The 14,051-nt window shown below is 36.2% G+C and overlaps 1 protein-coding gene across 1 annotated transcript; it reads right to left on the minus strand.

Annotated features, from left to right (window-relative positions):
* Positions 1–358: 358 nt before the first annotated feature.
* LOC111224916 (CD63 antigen-like) lies at positions 359–7,545 on the minus strand. Its single transcript, XM_022749614.1, has 9 exons — positions 7,463–7,545; positions 5,680–5,745; positions 5,056–5,181; positions 4,899–4,973; positions 4,408–4,503; positions 4,179–4,273; positions 2,972–3,077; positions 2,738–2,821; positions 359–1,572 (listed from the first exon to the last, which is right to left on the minus strand). Exons 1-9 carry the CDS (start codon positions 7,520–7,522, stop codon positions 1,450–1,452), a joined length of 831 nt encoding a protein of 276 aa, XP_022605335.1. The 5' UTR covers positions 7,523–7,545; the 3' UTR covers positions 359–1,449.
* Positions 7,546–14,051: the final 6,506 nt, after the last annotated feature.

Here is a 14,051-nt window from a genome sequence, read left to right on the forward strand (position 1 = left end):
TGAGGACAACCCTGAAAATGGGGCCATGAATGAGGGGATTTGGAGCCGATAGTGCGGGGGCTGGGAGGTGGGAGGGACCAGGATGAATAACATGTCTCACCCCTCCCTCCCTGGCTTCTCGGCCCCAGGACACACAGATCACTTTGTTTTCTGATGCTTATTTCATACAGTTTGACAGGCAGAGAGGAAAAAGTGATTGTTCACAGTACCAGTGATTTTCCTGAGCATACTCAGTGGCATCTGCCCCACAGGAAGTCCCCTCCAGGAACTGTGACAGGAGTCTGTGGAGCTGTTTATAAATAAACAGAACTCACATTTTTCATAATGAAGGAACATGTGCAGCAGCGTGTCTCACTGATGTGTTTTAATAGATATATCAGGATTTATACACATAGTCACACACAGACTTTTAATAGGATTTGTTGGCATCATTTTACTGCACAACAAATACTTTTACTTACAGAACATTTTGCCTGAAAAATAAACACCCATGCCACGCAGAGGAAGGCCCTACAGGATCAGTGCGGTGTTCCTAATAAAGTGCTCGCTGAGTGTGTAGTAGTAAATGCTGTACATGAAGAGAGTTTCCCTGCAGAACATCTAGAGTTTCAGCGCTGAAGCTTTCAGTGATTGAAGCTGTGCAGAGACCCTCCTCACTTTAACCAGAAACAGCCCAAACAGTGACCCGCTGCACAGCGTGTTCACCGCGTTGCTGCCACCTTGTGGCTGCAGGAGGGAACGACAGTTAAAGACCACACAAACGTTACTGGTGCAAGCTTTTAAGTAAACAGGAGAAAACTTTATCGGTAAAGCACCAAAGACAAGAGTCAAACATTTCATCACAACCAGCAGCCACTCTAGTTCTACTTGTTATTAGTTTAGAATAAAGGGTTCTCTCAGAGGAGTCGTAGCTCTGGATGAAGTTTTCAAACATCTGTTCAAAAGCAGAGATAAGAAGTGTCTGAGCTCGTCTTGACTCTGGAGTTCACTGTGTTTTTTGACTCATCCCTAGTTTAAAATATCTTGTCCTGAAGAGAAATAATGGAAAGGCAAATTTTGGGGCCTCAAGATCTGATTGGCTCATCATCTCAAATGTCAGATTTCCCCTAAAAACTGCTGGTGAAAAGGCTTCATACTCAAAGGTGCCCCATTGTGTTCTTGCCCACCTCAGACTGTGATGCTATTATGACGACAGAAAGCCCAGGAGTGAGTTGGAATACTCTTTTCTTTAACTTGATGTTGTGTGTATTAGAGTTGGAACCATCTTTAGAAATTTCCTGTGATTACATTCAATCATCACAGATCAAGTCAAATATAAATACACTGTTTTGAAAACTTTTTCAGATTCCCATAAAACCTGGATGACACGGTTTTTATTGAAGTCTTCGACCACCACCAGCATGTATGTATCGATGCCTCAGTTTTGGGTGACGGGTCAGATGTCAGAGGTCAGGTGAGGGTGGGCTTGGGTTCATATTTCACTCTGTTGAAGTCATCAACTGTGGTTTCTACCGGTGGCTTCTTCCAATATTCCTCCAGACCCAAAGCCAGACACAGAGCAATGGCCGCCATCTGCAGCAAACATAGTGTATTATTGCATTGGTGACAGTATGTACAGTATAATGTATTACTGCTTGTTTTTGTGAAATACACTTTCAGCTCCTTCTTTAATGTAGGTGAAATCTAGAATCTTAAACTCAACTAGGATCTTTTGACTTGAAATCTAATCATGTTTGCAAACTCAATTGTCTTCGAATTGTCTTGCAAACTTCCAAAAATGTGTAAATGTATAAACTCCTCCATAAACTCATAAACTCACCTTAAAACTTGTAAGACCTCCGGAAACATATACTTTCTTTTTTTACAGAATCACAAAAACTCTTCCACCAACAAATTGTTCATATCATCTTAAGTGTTCCAGAAATTCATAAACCATCCTGAAAAACACTTAAATTCCTTCCCACTGTTACACAAACATACTGTATCTAGAATCTAGAAAACTCTTCCATAAGCTCCATTTCTAGAAACTCATCACTTCTGGAAATCCATAAACTCCTTGAAACTTGTAGCATCTCTGAAACTTAAGCTTTTCTAGAAACACATAACGTATCCAGAAACTCCTGAAGACTTCTAGAGACTCATGGACTCTGGTAATGGTTCCAGAAACATACAGTATAACCTATTGGAGATACTCATAACACCTTTCAGAAAAGTCTAAACTGTGGTAGAAAGCTATCTAGAAACAGGTAAGCTGTTGTAGAAACTGATACAACGTCCAGACATTCAAACATTTTTAGAAACTTGTAATGCTTCCACAAATTCAGAAACTTTTCTAGAAACATATTTAGGAAGATGCAGACTTTAATAGTTCCTTACAAACTCTTCCGACTCATAAACCTTCATAGCAAATTATAACACATCAGCAACTCAATCCCCGCTTGAAACTCAGGTTGTTTTAGAATCACACAAACTTGTCAAGCTCTTACAGAAAATCCTATTTTCATTCATCAACTCTTCTAAGAACTCACATAGAAATATTTCTGTATCTGCCTGTTGCCTCTGGTCATTAGTCTGTTTCCGTAAGTTAACATTACTATTGTCCACCATCAATTGCACATTTCAATGTTTAAATCAACATAAAGTCTGCAGTGAAGTTACAAAAATGTAGATGAAGTTTTAAAATAACAGATGACAGAGAAAGACGAGATACATTTATAAGAAAAACACTTTTGTTTACCATAATGGTGGCAACAGCTGAAATGATTCCTATCCTGAGTTTGATGGGGAAGCTTAGGTAGTTCTTCAGGATGGGCCCACAGGGCTGCCACACACAGAGGTCAAAGGTCAATATTCAACGATAAGAAAAACTTGGGGAAAGAAAAGAAATAATGGTGGAAACCAAGAAGGGAAGGAGTAGCTGAAAAAGAAGTGAAAAAGAAGAAATAAGTGGGTGATGAGACCGAGTAGTTACCTCCGAGTGAACCCATAATTTATCTGTGACCTGTCGGGTTGGAAGGTAATGGTCGCTGTCTACCATCACACAGGGCCCCTCTGAGCTGGAGTTACTGGGTCGAGAGCTGTGAGACAAAGAGAAGAAGAAAACATGAGCAGCATCTCTGGAAGAAACTGAGACCAGAGCCTCAAAAACATCTGGTGCAGAAGATTAAGATTGTCTATGTCCGACCACCTCAACAAAATGACCAAAAAAGAAACATAATAAAGTCTTGAATTCTTCTAAAGTCTTGCAAACCCCTCTAGAAGTTCAAAACTCAAAAAATCTTGAATTTCTACAAATCCAGAAATCCCTTTAGAATCTCACAGGCCCTACGAGAAACTCAAAAACAAAAGAAATTGAGAAATTCTTCTTGTAATTCAAACACTGTAGGACAGAACTCAAATTCCTCTAAAAGAAAGTCAAACATTCTTTGAGAAGCTCCAAAGATCTTTAAGAACATCAAAAGCTGTTTTTGAAATTCAGAATTTGTCGAGAAGCTTAAAAGATCTTTAAGAAACGCTTCTAGAAACTCAAAAACCATTCATGAAATAAGAAATGTTTTGTATGAGCTCAAAGGCTGAGAAATGAACTGCTCTATTATATCTGTTTCCTAGAAGCTCAAAAGTTTGATACTTTTTCAAATTTCTCGAGGAAGCGGGAAATTCTTCTGAAAACCTTTTCTAGAAAATTACTCACTTTCCAAGCTTTGGAATTTTTCCTAGTCATCAATGAAAAACTCCTCTAGAAACTCAAACCTCAGCTAAAAATTATGAAGTCTTAAAAAATGGAAACTCTCGTAAGGCTGATGATCTCAAAACCAAATCTAGAAATCCAAGAATTCTTCAAGAACCTTAACAGCTCATCAACATCCTCAGAAGTTGTTCTAAAAATCTCTAAAAGCTCAAAAGCTCCTTGAGATGCTCTGTTGTTCTACAAATCAATACATTTCACAAGAATCTCCAAAGCTTTAGGAGAAAACTCACATTTTTCTAGAAATCCTGACATTCTTCTAGAGCCTAATATGAAAATTTCTTGTAGAAGCTCCAACGCTCTTCAAGACTCTTGCAGAAATCCAGGAAGTCTTCTGGACCCCCGAGCATTTCTTCAAGAACTTTTATAAAAATCCCGACATTGTTCGAGGGGCTTACAAGCTTTCAGCATTTTTCATGTTTTGCTGTCTTACCTCTTTTCCAGGTCGGAGGTGGGAGGCGTGCAGAAGCAGGAGTCAGGAAGTTGATCCTGCCAGTCTTCAAAGTTCCTCAAACCACAACAAGAGTACTGGGGAACAGACGGAGCGAGGTTATCTTCAGTCTACGTCAAATCTGACTCAGCACATTTAGAAAGATCAATTCCTTCTGGACTGAATCAGATTCGTTGCTACGATTTATGAGTTTCTTCTTCACGTGTCTTACTGAGGCCTGGAGTTTGTTTAGTTCAGTCTGGATGTAAGGATCTGTTCTGTAGAGGGGGGTCACGTTCAGAAACACCTCGTCCACTTCACCGTCCATCTACACAACACAACACAACACAACACAACACAACACAACACAACACAACACAACACAACACAACACAACACAACACAATCAAACAGTGACAGAGAACAGTTTTATTTTGTAAGGTCACTCAAACCTAGATCATACCATACAAAATAGAAGTTATACATTACATTAAATTACTGGATTGATAATAGATTAAACATAAAATAGATAAAAGACTTTAGATGATAAAGGCATTTCTCTATCATCATTGTGGAGCTTCCTTCACTCATTGAAATAAAATACAAATATGAATGAGGCTCTGAGTTACATGCCAACAGTCTACCTGCTGCTCATGAGGATGCTGGAGGCTGTGATGAACACTGCAGCCACTAGGGGGCAGTGGCAGAGAGGAGAGGAGTTACCTGAGTCTGAACCTGAACCAGCGGCGACGCAACGACCATCAGAGCCACAAACTCGATGAAGACCAGAGCAGAAAACTGGAGGAGACAATCACAGGTTAGCAACCGTGTGTGTGTGTGTGTGTGTGTGTGTGTGTGTGTGTGTGTGTGATTGTCTCACCACCAGCAGCAGAGGTTTGAGGTCCAAAGATGCAGCAGTGATCCCCAGAACAGACAAAACCACAGTGATTGGACCAAACACCTGCAGGACCAGTAAACCATCGCTACTGGACAACTGGTCAAACAACTGGGAGCGAGAGAGAGAGAGAGAGAGAGAGAGAGAGAGAGAGAGAAACACACCCCTTCACATTCACTTACAGAAGAAATATTTTAATGTTTCTGATTTTATATGATTAAATGTCACACGGCACCAAATATAATGAATGTATATCTATAATATTTAATTCCTTATTCCATTGTCTATTTGATTTAACGTACAGAGAGATATTAAATGTTTTATTTATGAAATGGTTTATATATTTAATTTAATTTAATTTAATTTAATTTATGGAAAGATAATGAATTATTTATTTATATAGTTTTTTTTTTTTTAATTTAATTTATGGAGCGATATCAAATTCTATTATATCTATTTGTGTAATTTTTAATGTGCATATTGAATTTGATTTGAATCCTTTACTTTTGTCATTTATCACTTATTTGTTGAATTCCTTCTCCAGTAAAATCCCTCGGACACATCAGGCCTCTCTTTAAATTCAAACTGACCAGCAGGGAGCAGCGTTACCTCAGCAACCGGTATGTTTCCGTCGATGGAGGAAAATCCGACGCCGATCATCACCACACCAGACACCTGCAGAGATAATGAGGGGAAACGTTCAAAGAAAAGTGAAACCGCGTTAAACTGCTGCAGATGAGAGTGACTGAGTGTTTGTTGGGCTTCGTCTTTAACAGCAGCATTCCTCTCAAACTGCTCTGCCTCCCCAGAGAGACGCTCATCAGTATCCCATCAGCTGGGAACTGTGACGGCCTGAGTCCCAGACGTCAGAGTTTAACCGTTCACAAACACTCCAGCAGAAAAACACTGAAGTTTCTCACACTGAGGCCTTTTCCCGCTGCTCGGCTACACAAACAATACAAACATTTGAAAAAAGTAAAAGAAGAAAGAAAGTATAAAATGAAATAAAACAAAACAAACTACTTATATGTGTAAATAAAATGCACAAAAATGTTCCAACAACTCATAAAACTGAAGGATACCAACACTGAATGTCAATAAAAGGTATTTCCACAGTGGCTGCTCTAAACAACAACAACAACAACAACAAAGAAGCGAAACTCTCAGGTCATGCTTCATCTAAAACAGGCACACTAATGACTTTAATCAGCTGATACAGTGTAAACAATAACAACACAGCAGCCAAAACAGGAAACAGGAAATGTTTTCAGTTTGAGCTTTAGGAGAGGAAATATTAGCAATACAAAGATGTTTTACACATATTTATGATGATAATGATGATAATTTATTATATAACATGAACCTGAAGGTGGTTATTAAAGACACTGATATTATATATTTCAGTTTTTTTTGCATTTGTTACGTGTTTTCTTTGTATTTATCTTTATATATTTGGAAATATGAAGAGGAATGAAAAGTAAAGGTACGAGGAGAGGAAAGATGAGGAGATTACGAGAAGACGAAGCAAGGAAAGGACTGAAGGGAGGAAGTGAGGAGAGGAAATGAATGAGAAATGGAAACAAATCACATAACTGCACCTGTGCATCGTGATACGCTGAGTAATAATAAAGAGTGATCAGCATTTTAACATATTTTATAAACTAATCATTATGTTTTGTATGTAAATATTATACTGTAGTAGTGTAGTGTAGTAAGTAACTAGAAACTCTAGCTGTCAAATAAATGTAGTAGAGTAAAAAAGATAATAAATAATAAAGATAATAATAAGATAATAAAATAAATAAAAAGTACAATAAGAGGATATAAAAATATTAAAAACTTTAATTATAATAAAGTCTTTCATACCAAACTTCATACCAATTATAACAATTATAATTTATTAATTTTTACAAGCCTTAGAAATGAATTTATACTTCAACATTAATTGTCTGCTGGACGAGTGATCAGAAAAAATGTGTAAATAATAAATAATACATTTGTCTTACTTCAATAAGGAAACCTGGGTAAACTCTGTCTGCTCATGAAGATCATGTATTGTGATTGAAAGCTTCAGAACAGCTACTAAATGTTTGTTTTCTCAACTGTCACACAAGGTGAAGGTTTTCATTTCAATCTCAATTTATAAAGTGATTAATTAAATTAGATTCTTATCTGATTTAAAAACTATTGATCAATAAGTTTGAAAATTATCATCAAATGTTAAAATGAATTTTTACAGTTTTACTTTTCTTCGTTTTTCCCCAATCGATAAATGTCACTTCCCTGCTGCTAAAGATTCCAGTTGCTCATCATCACATCCATCACAACCAAACACAAACAAGCTGTTAGCAGTTAGCAGTTAGCAGCATTAAGCCGTTAGCAGTTAGCTTACCAGTTGCAACACTGTGACACAGATTGCCAGTCCTCGCAAGTAACTCCTGCAGCGAGCCATGACTGCCGTCTGAGAGGGTCGAGCTAAAATAGAAACAGAGTAAAGAGCAGAGCCGAATCAGTGTGTGTGTGTGTATGTGTGTGTGTGTGTGTGTGTGTGTGTGTGTGATGGATGTTGTTTAAACCTCAAGAGTGTTTGGCTGCTGAACGAAGAACATGACCAAGTTTGGAAGATCAGCTGGAGAGGAGAGCAGAAGAGAGGAGAGGAGAGGAGAGGAGAGGAGAGGAGAGGAGAGGAGACAGTGAAGGAGAGGAAAGAGGAGGGAACTCCAGGTGAAATTACATCTAATTAAGAGGAGGAAGAGGAGGGAGTTACTGAAAGAGAAAAACAGGAAGGAAAGCGAAGAAGAAAACGAAAGTATAAGTTTGAGGACGATGAAAAAGGGATGAAAAACAAAGTGTGAGGGAGGGGCAGCAGGCAGGAAAATAACATCTTTATTATAATAACATGTTTATTTATATAACACTTTGAGAAACAAGTTGAAACAGCCCTAAGTCCATGTTGCATGGCAACAGCCAACAGACTCAACAAAACATCACAGACGGCTTCCTAACAACTTCCTCCAGCGTTTCCTGCTCTCGTCCTCGTGGTGCTCAGAAAACCTCCAATCACATTCTGCATTTTACAGGTGTCAGAGCTTCTCACATCAACTCCACAATCTTCTTGCTTTCAGCTACACAGAGCTCATGACCAGAGACTGAGAGCGCCACCTTGTGTTCAGATCAAGCATCAATGTCCGACACTGGTGTGATTTTGGGAAAACATCAGACACAGACCTGTTGCTTTCAGCAGTTGAGGCAAATAAAGGCCCCGGTCACTATTTGAGGAAAACTGCTGTGGAACAGCTGTTGAGGCCCCCTTGATGATGTCATAGAAACTGTTGTGGAACAGCTGTTGATGCTCCCCTGATGATGTCATAGAAATGGTTTGCATCAAACCAGTTTGAAAGAGCAACTGCCAGTGGGAAAAGTCCAACACCCAGCCAGCCAGTTGTTCAACTCTGTCTCTCAGTCAGTCAGTCACGGATATTCACGGATGTCCAGCCGAAAATCGTAACTCAAGGTCCACTTACTAGCTTTTTCTGGAGCTTTTTAACCACATCTGAGCAGTCTCCACCTGCTGATGAAGATGTGAGATTGGATTCTTTTTTTTCCGTTTTATTATCAAATTAAAAACAAATATATTTTTTCTGTTCATTAATCCTACAATGATTACACCGAGTGTAATTTTAATAGCTCAACAGATTTAGTTGTGTGTTTCATCACTCCTCTTGTATGGAAAATCTAATGGAATTTAGTAGAATCATTAAGCACAGTGCTGTGTTGACTTTAGACTAAAAATAACTGGAGGGGACGGACAGACTGTCTGGGTGTGTGTGTGTGTTTATGTCCATACATGTGTGTGTGTGTGTGAGAGAGAGACAGTCATAAACAGCGTTCCTGCTCTCCACTGGTTTCTCAGCAGACACTCGGTGTGTTTCTGAAATGTATAAACATCTGACGGATCATGGGCTGTATCAGCCCACACGGTGATAATGATGATAAACATCGCAGCTGCTCGCCACAGTCACGTGTGATGGAAGCCGAGTGGAACATCTCCATCCGTCACTGTCTGTCGTGTGCAGTGGAAACATCCATTAAAGCCAGTGGTACCTGCTGTAACTCTTCTTCTGTGAGTGCTTTTTGGCTGACTCTCTTTAATGTGTGGTGTGTGATTAACATTGCAGCCTCCAGAGGGCGCTGCCAAGACTTTATTCATTCAGACCAGTAGTGGCGTCCTGTTGAAGCAACATGAGGTTCAGTCAGAAACACTTGCATCATGGAATCTGTCATAGTAAACGGTTGTAGAGTTAAATTTAGCAGATTTGAAGTGGCTCTCCACAAGGATTCTTCTGGGAGACCCCAAGTAAACAGACACCAGGTCATTCATTCAAAACATTGTGAAAGTCACAGTCTTTTTAAAAGTATTACAAACCAAACATTCAAATCAATTCATCATCAGCAGATTATTCCATAAGCAAAGTAAAAAGATCCAGTCTTATATAAAAATAGTTAAACATCAGCTCCGTGTCAAGTTACTACAACAGTAAAATGTTAAATGTTACTTTAAATTTAATAACATACTTTTACTTAAGTAACGAGGGTGAACTGATTTGAATTTGGTAGAGTTAAAGGTCAAAGGTCAAGATCACAGTGACCTCAGAAAAATAATTTTATGTTTTTATGCCATACCATGCTTTGACTTTTTAGGCCTTACTATACTATGAAGTTACTATGCCTTTTTGTGCTGTTACATGCCAGGCAGATCTGTTTTGTTTTCTTGTGTTTCCACCCCCCCACCCCCCCCCTCTCCTTGTTTCTCCTCAGGTGAGAATTAGCCTGATGCTTTCCACCTGTGTGACCTGGTTTGTGCTGCTGATTTTTCTCTGTCACTTATCCTCCTTCAGCCAACTGTAAGATCCACACCTTTGTCAGTTAAGGGAGACCCATTTTGTTGTCTCTGCCTGCCAGTTGAAATTGAGGTTTTGTGATAAGAAAGGTATGTGTGGGGAGGGTTTTTGTGGACATAGGCAAGTTTATTGTACCCTCTCTATTTTTGCACACTAGGTTTATTGGTTGGTGCAACCCGCTGTATGTTCTGTGTTTTTTAGCTATACGATGTAGCTTTTTGTTTCTGATTTTTGTTGCAGGTGTAGGGTATAAGTTACAACTTGTTTTGTTACATTAATTTCAATTGTTTGGCACAACTATATTGTACAGACCTCCCCCACAGTTTGGTTACTTGGTTACTTTGTACACCTGCTTCTTAGATAAAACAAGAACCTTAAGTTTTCACTACTACTTTGAGTATGTTGATTGTTTAATTGTTTTGTTACTGTCTATTGTTGAACATAACAATGCCTTACTATACTATTGCATTTTAATGACTTTTTAAGACTTACTATACTATGACTTTTTATACCTTACTATACTATGATGTTTTTATGACAATTTTATGCCTTACTATTCTATGGCGTTTTTATGCCTGACCATATGATGGCGTTTTCATGCCTTGGTATACTATGACTTTTTATTCCTTACTATTCTATGACATTTTAATGCCTTTTTAGGACTTACTATAATATGTCGTTTTTATGATTTTTTTAAGGCTTACTGTACTGACTTTGTTGAGACTTCTTATGCCTTACTGTTCTGGGACTTTTTGATGACTTTTTTTATATTACTTCTTATTCCTTACTATGATATAATGTTTTTATGGCTTACTATACTATGTCACTTTTATTGCTTTCATGCCTTACGATACTATGTTGTTTTTAGGACATTTTATGCCTTTCTATACTATTTCGTTTTTCATGTTTTATTCCTTACTGTACTATGTCGTTTTTAAACTTTTATGCCTTACTATACTATGTCGTTTCTATAAATTTTCATGCCTGACTGTACTATGGTATTTCTATGACATTTTATGCCTAATTATACTACGACGCTCTCATGTCGTTTGATGCCTAACTACACCATGCCATGTTTTATGCCTTATTACATCATGTCGTTTTTGACTTTTTATGCCTTACTATACCATGTCATTCTTATTACTTTTTATAACTTACTATACTATGACGTTTTTATTACTTTTTATGGCTTACTATACTATGTTGTTTTTATGACTTTTTATGCCTTACTATACTGTGACGTTTTTATGACTTTTTGTGCCTTACTGTCCTATGAGGTTTTTATGCCTTATTACATCATGTCGTTTTTGGCTTTTTATGCCTTACTATACTGTGACGTTTTTATGACTTTTTGTGCCTTACTGTCCTATGAGGTTTTTATGCCTTATTACATCATGTCGTTTTTGGCTTTTTATGCCTTACTATACTGTGACGTTTTTATGACTTTTTGTGCCTTACTGTCCTATGAGGTTTTTATGCCTTATTACATCATGTCGTTTTTGGCTTTTTATGCCTTACTATACTGTGACGTTTTTATGACTTTTTGTGCCTTACTGTCCTATGAGGTTTTTATGCCTTATTATCCTCTGTCGTTTTTATGACTTTATATGCGTTACTATACTATATCATTTTTATTACTTTTTGTGCCTTACTATACTATTTCGTTTTTATGACGTTTCATGCCTTACTATACTATGACGTTTTTATGACTTTTTGTGCCTTACTATACTATGACGTTTTTATGACTTTTTATGCCTTACTATATATACTATGACGTTTTTATGACTTTTTGTGCCTTACTATACTATGACGTTTTTATGACTTTTTATGCCTTACTATATATACTATGACGTTTTTATGACTTTTTGTGCCTTACTATACTATGACGTTTTTATGACTTTTTATGCCTTACTATATATACTATGACGTTTTTATGACTTTTTATGCCTTACTATACTGTGACGTTTTTATGACTTTTTGTGCCTTACTATACTGTGTCGTTTTTATGACTTTTTGTGCCTTACTATACTATGTTGTTTTTATGACTTTTTATGCCTTACTAAACTATGTTGTTTTTATGACTTTTTGTGCCTTCTATAATATGTCGTTTTTATGTCTTACTATACTATGTCGTTTTTATGACTTTTTATGCGTATGTCATTTTTATGACTTTTTGTGCATTACTGTCCTATGACGTTTTTATGCCTTATTATCCTATGTTGTTTTTATGACTTTTTGTGCCTTACTATACTATGTCATTTTGATGACTTTTTATGCCTTACTATACTATAACGTTTTTATGACTTTTTATGCCTTACTATACTATGACGTTTTTATGACTTTTTATGCCTTATTATACTATGTCGTTTTTATGACTTTTCATGCCATACTATACTATGTCGTTTTTATGACTTTTTATGCCTAACTACTATGTCATTTTTATGCTTTACTAAACTATAACGTTTTTGTGCCTTACTGTCCTATGAGGTTTTTATGCCTTATTATCTTATGTCGTTTTTATGACTTTATATGCGTTACTATACTATATAATTTTTATTACTTTTTGTGCCTTACTGTCCTATGAGATTTTTATACCTTACTATACTATGACGTTTTTATGACTTTTTATGCCTTACTATACAATAACGTTTTTATGACTTTTTCTGCCTTACTATACTATGTCGTTTTTATGACTTTTTATGCCTTACTACTATGTCATTTTTATGCTTTACTAAACTATGGCGTTTTTGTGCCTTACTATACTATGACGTTTTTATTACTTTTTATGCCTTACTATAATGTGTCGTTTTTATGACTTTTTATGACTATGTTGCATTTATTACTTTTTGTGCCTTACTATACTATGACGTTTTTATGACTTTTTGTGCCTTACTATACTGTGTCGTTTTTATGACTTTTTATGACTATGTTGCATTTATTACTTTTTATGCCTTACTATACTGTGTCGTTTTTGTGACTTTTTATGACTATGTTGCATTTATTACTTTTTGTGCCTTACTATACTGTGTCGTTTTTATCACTTTTTATGCCTTGTTATACTGTGTCGTTTTTATCACTCGTTATGCCTTACTATACTATGTCGTTTTTATGACTTTTCATGCCTTACTATACTATGTCATTTTTATGCCTTACCATACTATGTCATATTTATGACATTTTATGCCTTACTATACTGTGTCGTTTTTATGACTTTTTATGCCTATGTTGCATTTATTACTTTTTGTGCCTTACTATACTATGTCGTTTTTATGACTTTTTATGCCTTACCATACTATGTCATTTTTATGCCTTACTATACTATGTCATTTTTATGACTTTATGTGCCTTACTATACTATGTCGTTTTTATGCCTTACTATACTATGTCGTTTTTATGACTTTTTATGCCTTACCATACTATGTCATTTTTATGCCTTATTATACTATGTAGTTTTTGTGCCTTACCATACTATGTCATTTTTATGCCTTATTATACTATGTCGTTTTTATGATTTTTTATGCCTTACTATACTATGTCGTTTTTATGACTTTTTATCACTTTTTTTACCTTACTATACTATGTCGTTTTTATGACTTTTTATCACTTTTTTTACCTTACTATACTATGTCGTTTTTATGACTTTTTATCACTTTTTTTACCTTACTATACTATGTCGTTTTTATGACTTTTTATCACTTTTTTTACCTTACTATACTATGTCGTTTTTATGACTTTTTATCACTTTTTTTACCTTACTATACTATGTCGTTTTTATGACTTTTTATCACTTTTTTTACCTTACTATACTATGTCGTTTTTATGACTTTTTATCACTTTTTTTACCTTACTATACTATGTCGTTTTTATGACTTTTTATCACTTTTTTTACCTTACTATACTATGTCGTTTTTATGCCTTACTATACTATATCGTTTTTATCACTTTTTTTACCTTACTATACTATGTCGTTTTTATGCCTTACTATACTATGTCGTTTTTATGACTTTTTATGCCTTACTATACTATGTCATTTTTATGCCTTACCATACTATGTCATTTTTATGCCTTACTATACTATGT

This window comes from Seriola dumerili, unplaced genomic scaffold (assembly GCF_002260705.1).
Source record: "Seriola dumerili isolate Sdu_G_001 unplaced genomic scaffold, Sdu_1.0 BDQW01000138.1, whole genome shotgun sequence".
Classification (NCBI taxonomy): domain Eukaryota; kingdom Metazoa; phylum Chordata; class Actinopteri; order Carangiformes; family Carangidae; genus Seriola; species Seriola dumerili.

Coding starts and splice junctions, on each gene's coding strand:
- LOC111224916 (XM_022749614.1), bottom strand. CDS start 7,522: ATGGCTCGCTGCAGGAGTTACTTGCGAGGACTGGCAATCTGTGTCACA. Junction 5,746..7,462: donor GTGTCACAGTGTTGCAACTG/GTAAGCTAACTG, acceptor TTATCTCTGCAG/GTGTCTGGTGTGGTGATGAT. Junction 4,504..4,898: donor TGGTTCAGGTTCAGACTCAG/GTAACTCCTCTC, acceptor TGTGTTGTGTAG/ATGGACGGTGAAGTGGACGA.